The sequence below is a fragment of the Triticum aestivum genome, chromosome 1A (genome assembly GCF_018294505.1).
Source record: "Triticum aestivum cultivar Chinese Spring chromosome 1A, IWGSC CS RefSeq v2.1, whole genome shotgun sequence".
NCBI classification, from domain to species: Eukaryota; Viridiplantae; Streptophyta; class Magnoliopsida; order Poales; family Poaceae; genus Triticum; species Triticum aestivum.
The window spans coordinates 547,464,023-547,475,945 of record NC_057794.1 but is presented as its reverse complement, the minus strand read 5'-3'; the positions used below and the strand labels follow the sequence as shown (position 1 = coordinate 547,475,945).

General features: G+C 51.7%; 1 protein-coding gene and 1 long non-coding RNA gene across 3 annotated transcripts; one reads left to right on the top strand and one right to left on the bottom strand.

Moving 5' to 3' along the window:
• Positions 1 to 4,832: 4,832 nt before the first annotated feature.
• Positions 4,833 to 6,438, bottom strand: LOC123180366 (mitogen-activated protein kinase kinase kinase 18-like). The gene is made up of 2 exons (XM_044592415.1): positions 5,036 to 6,438; positions 4,833 to 4,965 (listed from the first exon to the last, which is right to left on the bottom strand). The coding sequence occupies exons 1-2, from the start codon at positions 6,301 to 6,303 to the stop codon at positions 4,833 to 4,835; spliced, it is 1,401 nt and encodes a 466-aa protein (XP_044448350.1). The 5' UTR covers positions 6,304 to 6,438.
• Positions 6,439 to 9,626: 3,188 nt separating this feature from the next.
• On the top strand, positions 9,627 to 11,590 carry LOC123180360 (uncharacterized). Of its 2 annotated transcripts, XR_006490907.1 has the most exons (3): positions 9,627 to 10,192; positions 10,263 to 10,345; positions 10,431 to 11,590. It is a non-coding gene; the product is annotated as an uncharacterized lncRNA (long non-coding RNA). The 2 variants fall into 2 exon arrangements; XR_006490896.1 differs by having other exon boundaries at positions 10,263 to 11,590.
• Positions 11,591 to 11,923: the final 333 nt, after the last annotated feature.

Below are 11,923 nucleotides of genomic sequence, written 5' to 3'. Positions count from 1 at the left end.
GAGAAAGTTCATCATGCCATCCATGATCGCATACGAGAATATCCGCTAACACTCGGTAGGAATCCATCTGGCATGGTTAAAATTAATCCACCTTCCCCTTAAATGACATGGAAAAAATTGAATAAAGTCAGAGTAGTACTATGGTGTGCTTGCAAGAAACCAAAATGCAGCATTTTGATGCAAGATCTATCAAGGGTTTCTGCCCCAAGAGATTTGGCAACTCTGCTACCAGCGCATCCCCGGGTCTTCTGGTGGTATCCTTGTGATTTGGAACTCTGCAGGCTGCATGGGGTTCTCATTGATGTCCAGCCTTTTGGACTAGTACCTCCGTCCAGTTTATTGGCACACTTCCTATTTTGTGTCAATTTTTTTATCATAAATTGAACTAACAAAATGTCAGTGCATGTCACCAACAATTAAATCGTTGGATTTGTATTTGAATGTAATTTCAAGTGATATTATTATTGTGACATGCATTAACATTTTATTTGTTAATCTAAAATCAAAATTCGGGTACAAAATAGAAAGGGAACTAGTAAACCAGGATGGAAGTAGTAGTAATTAAGTTGGCCTCTAAACACAACAATGAAACATGAACACAAGTTACTGTTTACGGGCCTGTCATGGGGGAGGCCAGAGACAACTTTGTAGCTTGGCTGTTTCGTTTGGACATTCTAGTGGATGAAAACTACTGAGCTTCTGTTGGGTGATGTTTGGTCTGATCATTGGATGTGCGACCAGCCAACGATGCATATCTACCCACAGGCCACAGGTAGTCGCGTCTGACCGTGCTAGCGGTAGCTGCGTACGTACTCATGCACGCCGCGCGGGCGCCAGTGGAGTGGCTGCGGACGGCGTCGATCAAGGAGTCGCTGGCTGGGCCACACCCACACGCGCGCCACTGCGCTCTGCACTTGGTCGTGCTCGTCTGTCCGCCAAGCGAAGCGATGCCAACCCGAGCCGTGCTGCTGCGCCGTGTGTCGTCGATTCGCCCCAGTGCGCCGCGTCGCTGCCTATCTTTCTAAACGCTCGCCGCATTTGTCCTGCCTTTTACGCAGCGGCCGAGTAAAGAGCCACGGAATCTTGATGGCCCGGTGCCGTACACTTCTCTCTGTCGCGGGCGCGTCGCTGCTGATCGCGAACCAATTCGGCATCACCCGTGATCATAGGCCAACTGTAATGCTCTGTTTGCTTACTCTGACAAGGAAACTAACTAACTGAACGCAGCACATGTGGGCAGCGCGACGGCAGCCATGTGTCCCGGCGTCGCAGCGCGCCATGTGTACAGGAGAGAAACCAGTTGGCACTTCCGGGGGAGCTACGGCAATAGTAACATCGTATCTGGTGCAGTTTGGTGGGCTGCAATCCAGCGTTTTGCACAGCGCACATGGCGCCACCCGATCGACTCGCCGCCTCATCATGACTGGACAGCCGCTGCCTTTCCGGAGTAGTTGCACTCCCAGCTAGGATCGTCGTCTTCTTTCTTAGTGTGTTGACGCCATGGTGCTCATCATGCTGACCTGGGCTCGATCCCTCCGTGGAACGTGACGCCCTTCCATGGGTCATGGGCAATCATTCGTTGCTATCATCACTCCCGAACAAAAAAAAATCGTTGGTATCATGGGTCTAATGCTTGGAAGTACGAGTAGACATTTTTAGATATTACCTGATTGTAGATACCACTGACGGTAAAATTTGTCTTCTGAAGACCGTGCCACTGTTCAAAATTCGTTGCTATCAACAATCACCCCTAAGCGGCTAGGACAAACTCTTCCCTTCAAACTTCACCGGCGAGTCTGTGGATTCGCCTCCCCTCTGCCCAACGCTCAGTCGCCGGTGGCGGGGAGGGGAATTTCAGTGCCTCCGCTCCGGTTAGTAGTTTAGGTTAGGGTTTTTAGTCCTCGCAGGTGCGGTGCTTGGGCGGATGGCGGATGGCGACGCTACTTCTTCAAGTTTGTCTTCCGAGCTCAGATCCTCCTTGAATTCGTCCGTCTGGATGGAATCGATGGGGCTCTGGCGTAGATTCCTGCTGTCTTTTTGGGGCGGTGAGGTTAGGGTTTCTCGTCTTGTGACGACATTTGATGTCAAGTGTTTTAGATCTATGCAAGGGTTCAACGTCGAAGACTGCGGCTTCAGGACGCTGGCCCTTATGTGCACGTGCACGAAGACTTTCCGGTCATCATCGACAAGGTCAAGCCGGCTCCAGTAGAGGAGCGGCGACAGCGGCGCGTCCGCAGCTCATTCTGACGGCAGTAGTGGTTGTTTGGGGTCTTGAAATCTCAATGTAATTTTTATTATGTTTGAGATGCTTTATACTTCTGCTGAATTTTGATAATAGACATTTTTGAGAAAAAAAATCACCACATATCCTAAGCTTGGCAGGCAAGCAACCTTGTCCAGCTCTGCCACCGGTTAGTTGCGTACTTAGTAGAATTATCTTTTTTGGGGCGAACATTGCACAATAATCTTAATACGTGTTAGACTTTTTTTTATTTTTTTTCAAAAAAACGTGTTAGAATATCCTTCGCTTGTCATACCGACGTTTGCCACAGATTTTCAGTAAACTTCCCGGTTCACTGCACGCAATCTCGGTGCCAACTGTCTGCCAACCACACCCGATTTGAGTAATGTGACCGATCAATTGACTTAACGCTCGGTGGCTCCTACGGCAACAACAAGGCACCAAGTGCTCGTTAATTAGTTAGTTAGATGAGTAGACATCACATGTCTTACGTCAAACCAACCATGCATTGATGCATGCATGTCTTAGGGCATGTACAATGATGGCATATGGATACATATGCCTCATGACAAAAAGTAATTTGAGGCATCTACATTTATTTTTTCTCCCCAATGCAAGCTACCACTAGTGGGCCTCATTAAGAAATAGAAAATAAAGATTCTAGTACACATGCATCTCTACTTTTTACTCCAACCTTTTCAGCTTTTGTCACTGGACCACACTTTTTCTCTTCAAGCACCCGCCTCCTGGAGAGGATCCCGCTTCCCTATCCGAACCTACTTTACGTCATATCCGATACTACATGGCATGCGAGGCATCACCTTAAGGTTATGCATTGTACATGCCCTTAAGCCAGAGCCCGGAGTACAGGCGTACTAGTACGTTGATGTCGTTGCGAGAACCGGGCATCCAAAGAAAACATGCCAAATTCATTAGTTATATGATGCCACTGCTTCTAGTATAATGGTGGCCTCTCATGTATGACCTTGATACATTCCCCGCAGACCTTTGAGGCGTTCTTCCATTGCCAATGCATGCAATCAATTGATCTGAGCATTTCTGGAAACCCCCTTGCCTCTCCAATGGCCAACAACTTCTCTCTGTCTTGCGCATTTGGTTCTTTGAGATACTCAGGTCCAAACACCTAAACCACGACGCGGGCAAATTTGATAGTAGTCTTCAGGCACGTGCTCTCCCTCATCCTGATCATCTCACCAACGGCGTCTGCGACAGTACCAAGTGCAGGCATCCTTAGAGCAGCCGTGCACTTCTACTTGGCCGAGAAAGAGAGTTGGCCGCAGCAATCCCTTCTGAGCTTGAAGTAGTCATCATGTGCCTCCACTCCATCCACAATGGGCGAAAACAATGGTTTCGCCATGCGAAAACATTGACAAAACCATGGATCTTTCGGGAATGCAGGTGTGGGAGCAAAGTAGTCATTGTGCAGTAGCTTTGCTCCGGACACCCTGTTTCAGTTGATCACTCTTTTTCCTTTGATTGAGCCCTTAAAGTTGAGAATATGCTCCACCTGCTGGTCCATTTCCTCTTGCATGCTCATGAGCATGATCATATCCACTTCTTCGTCCGAATCCGACGAACCGAAGAACTCATCTTGAATCATTTGGTCAAGCTCCGTCGGTCCATACTCCTCGTCTGACGAAGCATCGGAATCCATCATTTACTTAACAAAATCACAATAATTCCGGTCGGTCAATGTATCAAACACATCAAACGCAAGGCGGAGCAGGAGAGTTGCCGGACATACTATGGTGGCGTCTGGGCTGGCGACGATGGGAGCGCTCTTCTGAAGCTCGCGGTGGAGAGCCTGGGAACGGCTGCGGAGTCGGCGCGGCGGCGGAGCGTGAGACGAAGAAGTAAGGGGATAGCAAATGGATCCGGCTGGTTTTCGGGATGGATTTGGTGCAATCTAAGGTCGGGGCGTGCTGTCGGGTCTGACGTGGCTGTATATGGGGGTGCCGGTCAGCCCGGCCGTTTGAGGGCCGTTTGGGGGGAGGGGGGCGTCTAAATCAAAAAATTATGACCGGGCAATCCACCCAGACGTATGAGACGGGTTTGAGAGGTTCACTATAGATGCTTTAAACGTGTCTAGTTTTCAGAGAGAGAAAATAGACTTCTCTGCGTGGCGTCTGCCGTGTGGACTAGCTAGTAGTACTACATTGAAAAAAGATGAACACGAGCCTACCAGTTCTTGTCAGTCTAGAAACATGCAGTGGAGCAGCATGGAGTACGTGTCAAATTCGCCGACACGCGATCCAGAAGTGCAGGACGAGGACGAGTCGGCGAGTGCGTCGGGCAGCGGCGAGAGGACACCGGAGTAGGGCGCTGGATGGATCTCCACCTGGCGAAGTAATCTCTGGACGCGACGCTCGCTTGTCGAAAAAGGTTTGGCTTTCACTCGTCGGCCGTCGACTCTGCCTGAGCAAGTGGTTCTTGACCGTGCAGCAGTACGTCCGCCGGCTGTGACGCTGCGCTTTCCGCGTCGACTCCATCCTTTCCGCCGGCAAGCTTGTGAATTCATGCTGGATTTCAGTCCATCGAAGTCACTGCCACGCGACGTGTTAGTTGCAACCTAATTTTTAATCGGAATTTGCCGATCAATCGTGTCGCAATGGGGAGCAGAGCACGAGTAAGAGCAAAGAAACAGAGGAGCAGCGCTTGCGAAGCAGAGTGCTTTTGGCATGAACGAAATCGATTGCATTACTAATTCTGTTGCCAAATAACAGTGGTAACAATTTACATGACACTAATTGGTCAGAAGCTAAATTCTCCGGTGACTGATGATGACTGACTGAACCATCATCATATGTTTCTTGCCCTGCGTTTAGCACGCTGCTGTACTCCACGTCCACGGTAATGTCGAGAGCACCGGACTCTGGGTCGATTGACTCCTCTTCACTGGTGATCGCGTCGTCCACGATGATGCCACACGTCACCTTGGCGGGAACGGCAACTGCTTCCGTTGGCCCGGAGAGCACGTCGATCCATCCCTCGTCGGAGTCCCAGTCGGGGAGCGCCGACGCAGGGCAGGCCAATGCGCTGATCCTCCTCTCGGCCGCGCCGTGCGACGGCTCGTCGTCCGCCTCGTCGGTGTCAGACTCCGACTCCCAGAATGCCGCGTCCAGCGTGCTCTTGGGCGACACCCATTTGCTCTCCACGGCTTGCGGCTTCGCGTCGACAACGGCAGCGGCCAAGAACGGATGCTCCAGCAGCTGCGCCGCCGTGAACCGGTCGCTGGCCTGCCTGACAAGGCACTTGGCCAAGAATTCCTTGGCCTCAGCGGACAGCCATTGGGGCAGCTCGGGAACGGCCTGGGTGTACCCGATCAGGTGCAGCGCGGCGAGCGCGTCGCCGTCCATGCCGCTCCACGGGGCGCGTGCGGTGGCCATCTCAACAACCATGCAGCCGAGCGCCCAGACGTCGGCCGCGGGTCCCTGCTCCTCGCCGCGCGCCACCTCCGGCGCCATGAACGCTGGCGTGCCACCGATGATCGGTCCGCCGGCGGCGGCTTCCCTAGCGCACCCAAAATCCGCGAGCTTGGCGCGGCCGTCGGCGCCGATCACGACGTTCCTCGCCTTGACGTCCCCGTGCACCATCCCGGTGGCGTGGAGATACGCGAGCGCGGCCGCCACATCGGCCGCGTAGCCGCGGACGGCGTGCTCGTCGAGGCCCCCGCTGCTGGCCACCTGCTCCGCCAGCGAGCCGCCGGGGGCGAACTCGAGGAAGAGCTGGTAGGAGCCGTCGCGGGCGCCGCGGCCGCCGATGCAGGAGACGACGCGTGGGGATCTCAGGCCGGCCATCACCATATGCTCCCTTCTCAGCGCCGCCGCACACGCCGCCCCCACGGCGGACTTGACCGCAAAGAGCTCGCCGGACACATCGTCCTCGGCGAGGAAGACCTCGGCCCCCGAGGCGCCGCGGCCGAGCGTGCGCACCCGCGTCCATTGCTTGCTGACCGCCATGGTCGTCTTCTCGTGTGTAATCGGTGTTGGGAATTGGGATTGTGGTGCCTTCTGTTGCTGATGGAACTCGGTTGTGTCCATGCTGAATTGTGGCGGGTGAGCGTATATATAGGCTTGGTACTTTGGGAGAGGAAAAGTTGGGGAGATTGCAAGTTTGGAACATGGAAGGTGTTTGGCGTGCGCGATAAAGATTGGAAATCCCCAAGGGAAAGAAAAGGCGTGGGAAGCAAGCTGTTTGGGTTCTCGAGCACGCGGTCGCGGCAGCCATGGATTGGGTTGGACGGTGGGTGGGAACGCGCGAAAGCGGTCTGTGCTTGACCTGACCTGGCTTCGCGCTCTGCCTATGCTTAGCCTGCGTCAAATAATCTCGTCTAGGAGTCGGAAAAGGCAAAAACCGTGTCGGATCGCTCAGATTTTCTATGTAAGTAATGGCGAGAGTGTTTTTGAGCTCAGCCGATGATTCTCGGAAGGTGCAAGCAATTTACGTACTCGTCAAAGTCGCGCTGGGTCGCGTACGAACGGAAGTGGTCGAAGTCAGCGGGTGCACCTCAACGGAGTTGGTCAGCTGGGTCTTCTCTCCACCGGACTGTTTCCTGTGCGTCTGCCCCAGAATTCCTCCTTAAATGAAGTTCTTGTTCACCGGAAAAGAAAGCTCCTGGACCTGACGGAAAATTCCGAGCAAATATCTCGCGCGCGTCTGTCCTCCTTGCCATCACATGCGGCGTTCCACTTCCTAACGCATAACGCCTATGCAGGCACACACATACGAATAGGAATAGGATGACAGGGAATATTCGATCCCTAACGCATATGCAGGCACGTTCACTGGCTGCGGCTGCGGCGCTCGACGCCGCACACGAGATTCCCTGGTCGACGCCGGCTAGTACCACCACGGCACACGCTCCTCGACGCCGACGCCGGCTGCTGTCCCGCTCGGCTAGCTAGCGTACAAGTGACACATGCACGCGGAGTACCTACGGCCACGTCGGGCCGGCGACAAGTGGCGTCGCGGGAAGGCATGGACGGAGCGCAGGTGGTGCTGGCCCATGCCGATGCGGCGACCGAAAGCGTGGCGAGGGCTTTTGCGGCGCCGGGCCGCCGAGACCGAAAGCATGGACGGATGCGTTGCGTCCATGGGCACCGTGAACCGCATCGCCGCTCACCCCGTCCATCGTACTCATCATGCGTGCCGCCGCTGGGTTTGTTTGATTCCACTTCACCGCTCGGCCAAGTAACCCTACATCTACATGCATTGGCTCGGCTGTCCGTTTCTTCTCCACCCAAAGAAGAAACTAGCCCACACCACCGACGGGAGTACATTTGAAAGTCGAAATTATTTCACCACCGGCTCTTCTGCGGTGCCAGACTGCAAGTCGTTTGCAGAACGTAGGCGCGTCAGGTCTGACTAACTCTTTTTTTTTCAAGGATACAAAAGGAAGAGAAAAGGGGCAGCAACGTTCTTCGGACGTCTCTGTGCACATGAACTGAACGCTTTTCTGTGAGAGTCCAACGACAGACCGCACAAGTCAGCAGCCTTCGCCCTACTTAAACTTAACAATCACATCGTCAACCAATGATTGCATAAATAAATACTTTAGCGCCTTGCATCGCTCCTACTTTCTGGCGTCTGTTGCGCTCAAGCGAAAAGGCGATCAGGAGACTTGATTTTCGTTGTGAAAGAGCTCTGTAGCAGCAGGTGGCGGCCGTTTTGACCTTGCTGAACGCCGGTGCGCGGGCGAGGTTGCGCTGCATTTGCATGGATCGGCGCAGTTGACGAGCAACAAACAGTGTGCCGGTACCGGTAGGATCAGCGAGTTTGAGTAGAGAAGATCTTCGGCAGATATGACAGCGACGGACATGATCGCACGCACGTGCTCGATATGCATACATAGGCCGTATGAGCTACAAATGGGACAAGTTTGACTTGAGTTAGATGAAGCGGCCAAGCCTACTTTCACTTTCACTTGAAGTGATGCTGCGTTGGCCGTTGGATGCAACATCCACCAACTATATATTGCCTGCGTGTAGAGACCTTTCAGCTAATTCATTTCGATCCCCATGCATCGAACCCTTCACATAAATTACGGACGTAAACTCTAATCACATTGATGCCAAGTCTGCGCAGTCGCAGGAAAAGATATCTACGTGCTTTGCTTTGTGTTCCAGGCAACACGGTCAACGTGCAAATTAATCTTCTTAAGTTTGGATTTACGTCCAAACTAATCTTACTGTAGGAAAGGGAGTCAACCTCCTTACGAAACTAGCCCAGATACGGAGAAAAGGGGGCCTGAACTTTGATCTCGAGGAAGCTAGCGTATATCTTCGTTGACATTTAGTAACCTTCAGGTCGGCAGATAGTGGTTTAGACGAGAAGACGCTGACCAACACAAATGACCGTAATAGTACCCTTTTTTTTTATTGCATTCAGTACCGAACTTCTTTTAAGATGCTGTCAAACAAAAAAGAACTAGTACCACTACATCTAGGATAGAGATTATTGTGCTGGCATCAGTGTGATTGGGTAGATCGTCTTGATGGGATGGGGACGCGGTAGAGATGTGGCCTTTTAGCCGACTCCAGCCAGACTCATCCAAATCTGAATGCCCAGATGATTCCTTCCATTAGCATAAGCTGCTTGCAAGTTGAGAGGTTGGATATGGCAGTTGGCTAACCACTCGAGTGCCTCAACCACAAGTGATCAACGAGCAGACTCTTCCTCTAGTTGCCATCTGTTCCTCGGTTGCTCTCCGGCGTGCGTTCGCGAGCTGGCAACGCACAGGTCGGGGGATCGCCTTGCTCCTGGCCACCACAAGTGTGCAGCTGCTACGTGCTCTAGCTTGCTTGTTGATCTGCTCGTCGTCTTTGCCTTTCCTGTTGTGGAAAGCACTACACTTGTCCGTCTCAGCGTGACTGCTGAGCTCCGTTTTGCTCATAAAAAAACACCGCCCCGGGATGTGAGTTGTGCGCCTGCAAGCCAGCCAGGTCAGAGACGCGTCGCCGTGAGGGTTCAGACAAGAGGGCATAACAACAATCGGCACCGTGCATTGACTGGTGTACAGATGGAGTAGACAAACGGTCGTGCAACACAGCCATCACTCGTGTTCCATCCAGGGGTGCTACTGCATCCACTAGCTACTATTAAACAATTAAACAAAAACTTCTCTAAACGCACCCCACGAAATGTACACGGATCCATTACCACTACATGATTAGGCCCACTAAACTTAATCAAACAGCTAGCCTTAATCTAACCCATACTCTGTGTGTACTTAGTAAATTGCATTGACTGACCGTACTTCACCTTTGAAGAAAATTACCCACCATGCCACCCGTAAGTGAAAAGTAACAATTCAATAATAAGGCGTTGTTTTTTTTCGTACTCCACCTGCTCCGTCCCTCACATCCTTCCCGATTCCATAGCCTCCCAACCCTAGCTAGTTGCGCCTCCACAGAAAACGAATCGGTGGTGGAGAGGATAGCTTGAACTCCACAGGTCCTAGGCGTCGCCGCCGAAGAGAAAAACAACCCCAACATGCCGAAGGGCACATCAGCGCGGCGAGCGCGCACGCGACTGCAAGTCTGCCCCCCGCCACCAATCCCCTACCTTCTCTGCTTCGAGACGCACGCCACTCTCACCCGCGCTGTCGCTGGATCATGGATGGCGGGCCAATACCTACGACACCATGGCCCATGTATCTCTGTTGCCGACGCCTCAAAGACCAGCGTGGTGTTGTCCGGCTTCAGGTTGGCGCGGGAGATCGCGTCGGCGGCCCGGGGAGTCGCGGCGTAGGAGGGCGAGCACGTGGGACCTGTAGCTCTGGTGCCGGCCCTGCTCCTCCTGGAGGAAGGCCCTGGAGTCGAGCCGCAGGGTGAGCCCACTCTTGTGAAGGATTGGATTGCTGGAGAACTCTGTTCTTCAATCGCGTTCTGGTGAAGGAGTCAATCGCTGGTGAACGACGTGCTCAATTTTGTACGTAATTCTATTTGCTTTTCTCCTGCTATCTTCCCCATGAATCACTAACCGGAATTAGGAACATCAGATTGCTTTCAACTTGATCAACCTCTGCCCTTTTATTCGTGGAAGAAGCAGCCGGTGAGGATAACTGCTCTCCTTTTCAATCTGGTGTGTAATTAAGTCTGAAGTTTCCCTTTCTCATGCCATGTTCCTATGAATAGCTCACTAGAACTGACATAATTTTTATCATAAGACTGCCTTCAACTTGATCAAGCTTTCCCTTTTATAAAAAGAAGAATCAGTCGGGGTTCTATTTTGTCTATTGAGATGGAAGAAGAGGCTAACACATCGTACCATCGTACCATGCCAACATGAGCTACCAAGCTTTCCCTTTCACATTTACTTTTCTCTCATCCTGAAATATGGCACTTGCACAAGTTTTTTGTGCTCATGATTACTTTTCCATTGTAGAGCTATATTGTCCGGCTTGGTAACCCATGTTGGCATGAAATTTAAAAATTTGATGAAGCTTGGGCATTTTGGCTTAGCTGTGGTGGTCAAAAGGGCTTTGAGGTCCCAAAAAGGTATACGAACAAAAGGCCCGTAGATGACAAGGTAACATCATGTCGATTTGTTTGTGCAAGGAAATGGAATGCCTAATCTCTTTTCCCATAGTAAATTATGTTATCAAGTCTGAAAATGTACAAGTAGCAAGGGCTACATGGGCTAATTCAGTTAACAAGTCTAAAAAGTAAATTCGGTTATCAGCTAATCGGCCTGCAGTGGTGCGACAACGACGGCGTGGCGCAACCGACCACCACCATGGAGATGGGTGTGCAGGTCATCGACGTGGGGTTGCTGCGCGCGTATGCCGAGGTGATCATCACGGGCGACGACTCGAGGAGGCCGACGAACAGGACGCCCTTGGACCGGCATGGCAGGGGAGGCTATGTATCACACGTTGCTCTAGTTGCCATGTATCCTGGATGCCGCCGACCACGGGGGCTCTGGCTGCACGTGTTTCCCGGCCGCCTCCGAGCAGGAGGGCTCTCGCGATGTGTTGCTTTGTATCCCGGCCACCGCGGACAGTGAGGGCTCCCTCTGCACGTGTTGCTTTGTTTCCCAGCTGCCGCTGACCACTCGGGCTTCGTCTTCACGTGTTGCTCTGCGTCCATTGCTCCTTTGGTGACGGTGAGGACGCGCCGAGAGCTCATTCTACCATGACGGAGAACTAGATTTTTAAATTTGAGAGGGATAACGGCAATTCTAGGGGAACGAGGAGATTATTGAAATTAGGAGGTCATCGTAGTCTGGATATTTTTATTGTTTTTCTTTTCGGTTTCATACTACTATTGGATTTTGTTGTTTCTCACTAAGAGCTATTCGACTTATAATCCCAATGTTTTGTTGTTATTTTCCAAACTATTAAAAACTGGGTATGTGCTTTATTGTGAATGTTCACAAGAGAAGCTTACTATTTGAATTAACATGTTGCAATACCTTCGTTGCTCTGGACCTTGTCATGGAAAGGATTAACACTAAATGACCATAAATGAATTACATTGGCCAGGACCTTCAGATTATGAGTAAGCGTGGTTCCACCTTTAGTGGTTTGTGCATCTGATTTGTCCGTTAGCGAGTTTTGTGACTGGTTTCACGTGTTCCTGACATTGCTTCGTACAACCACAAGGGCGAGGATGTCTTATTGATACAACTTGATGGTTTGTTTCTATATGAACTAGCAAT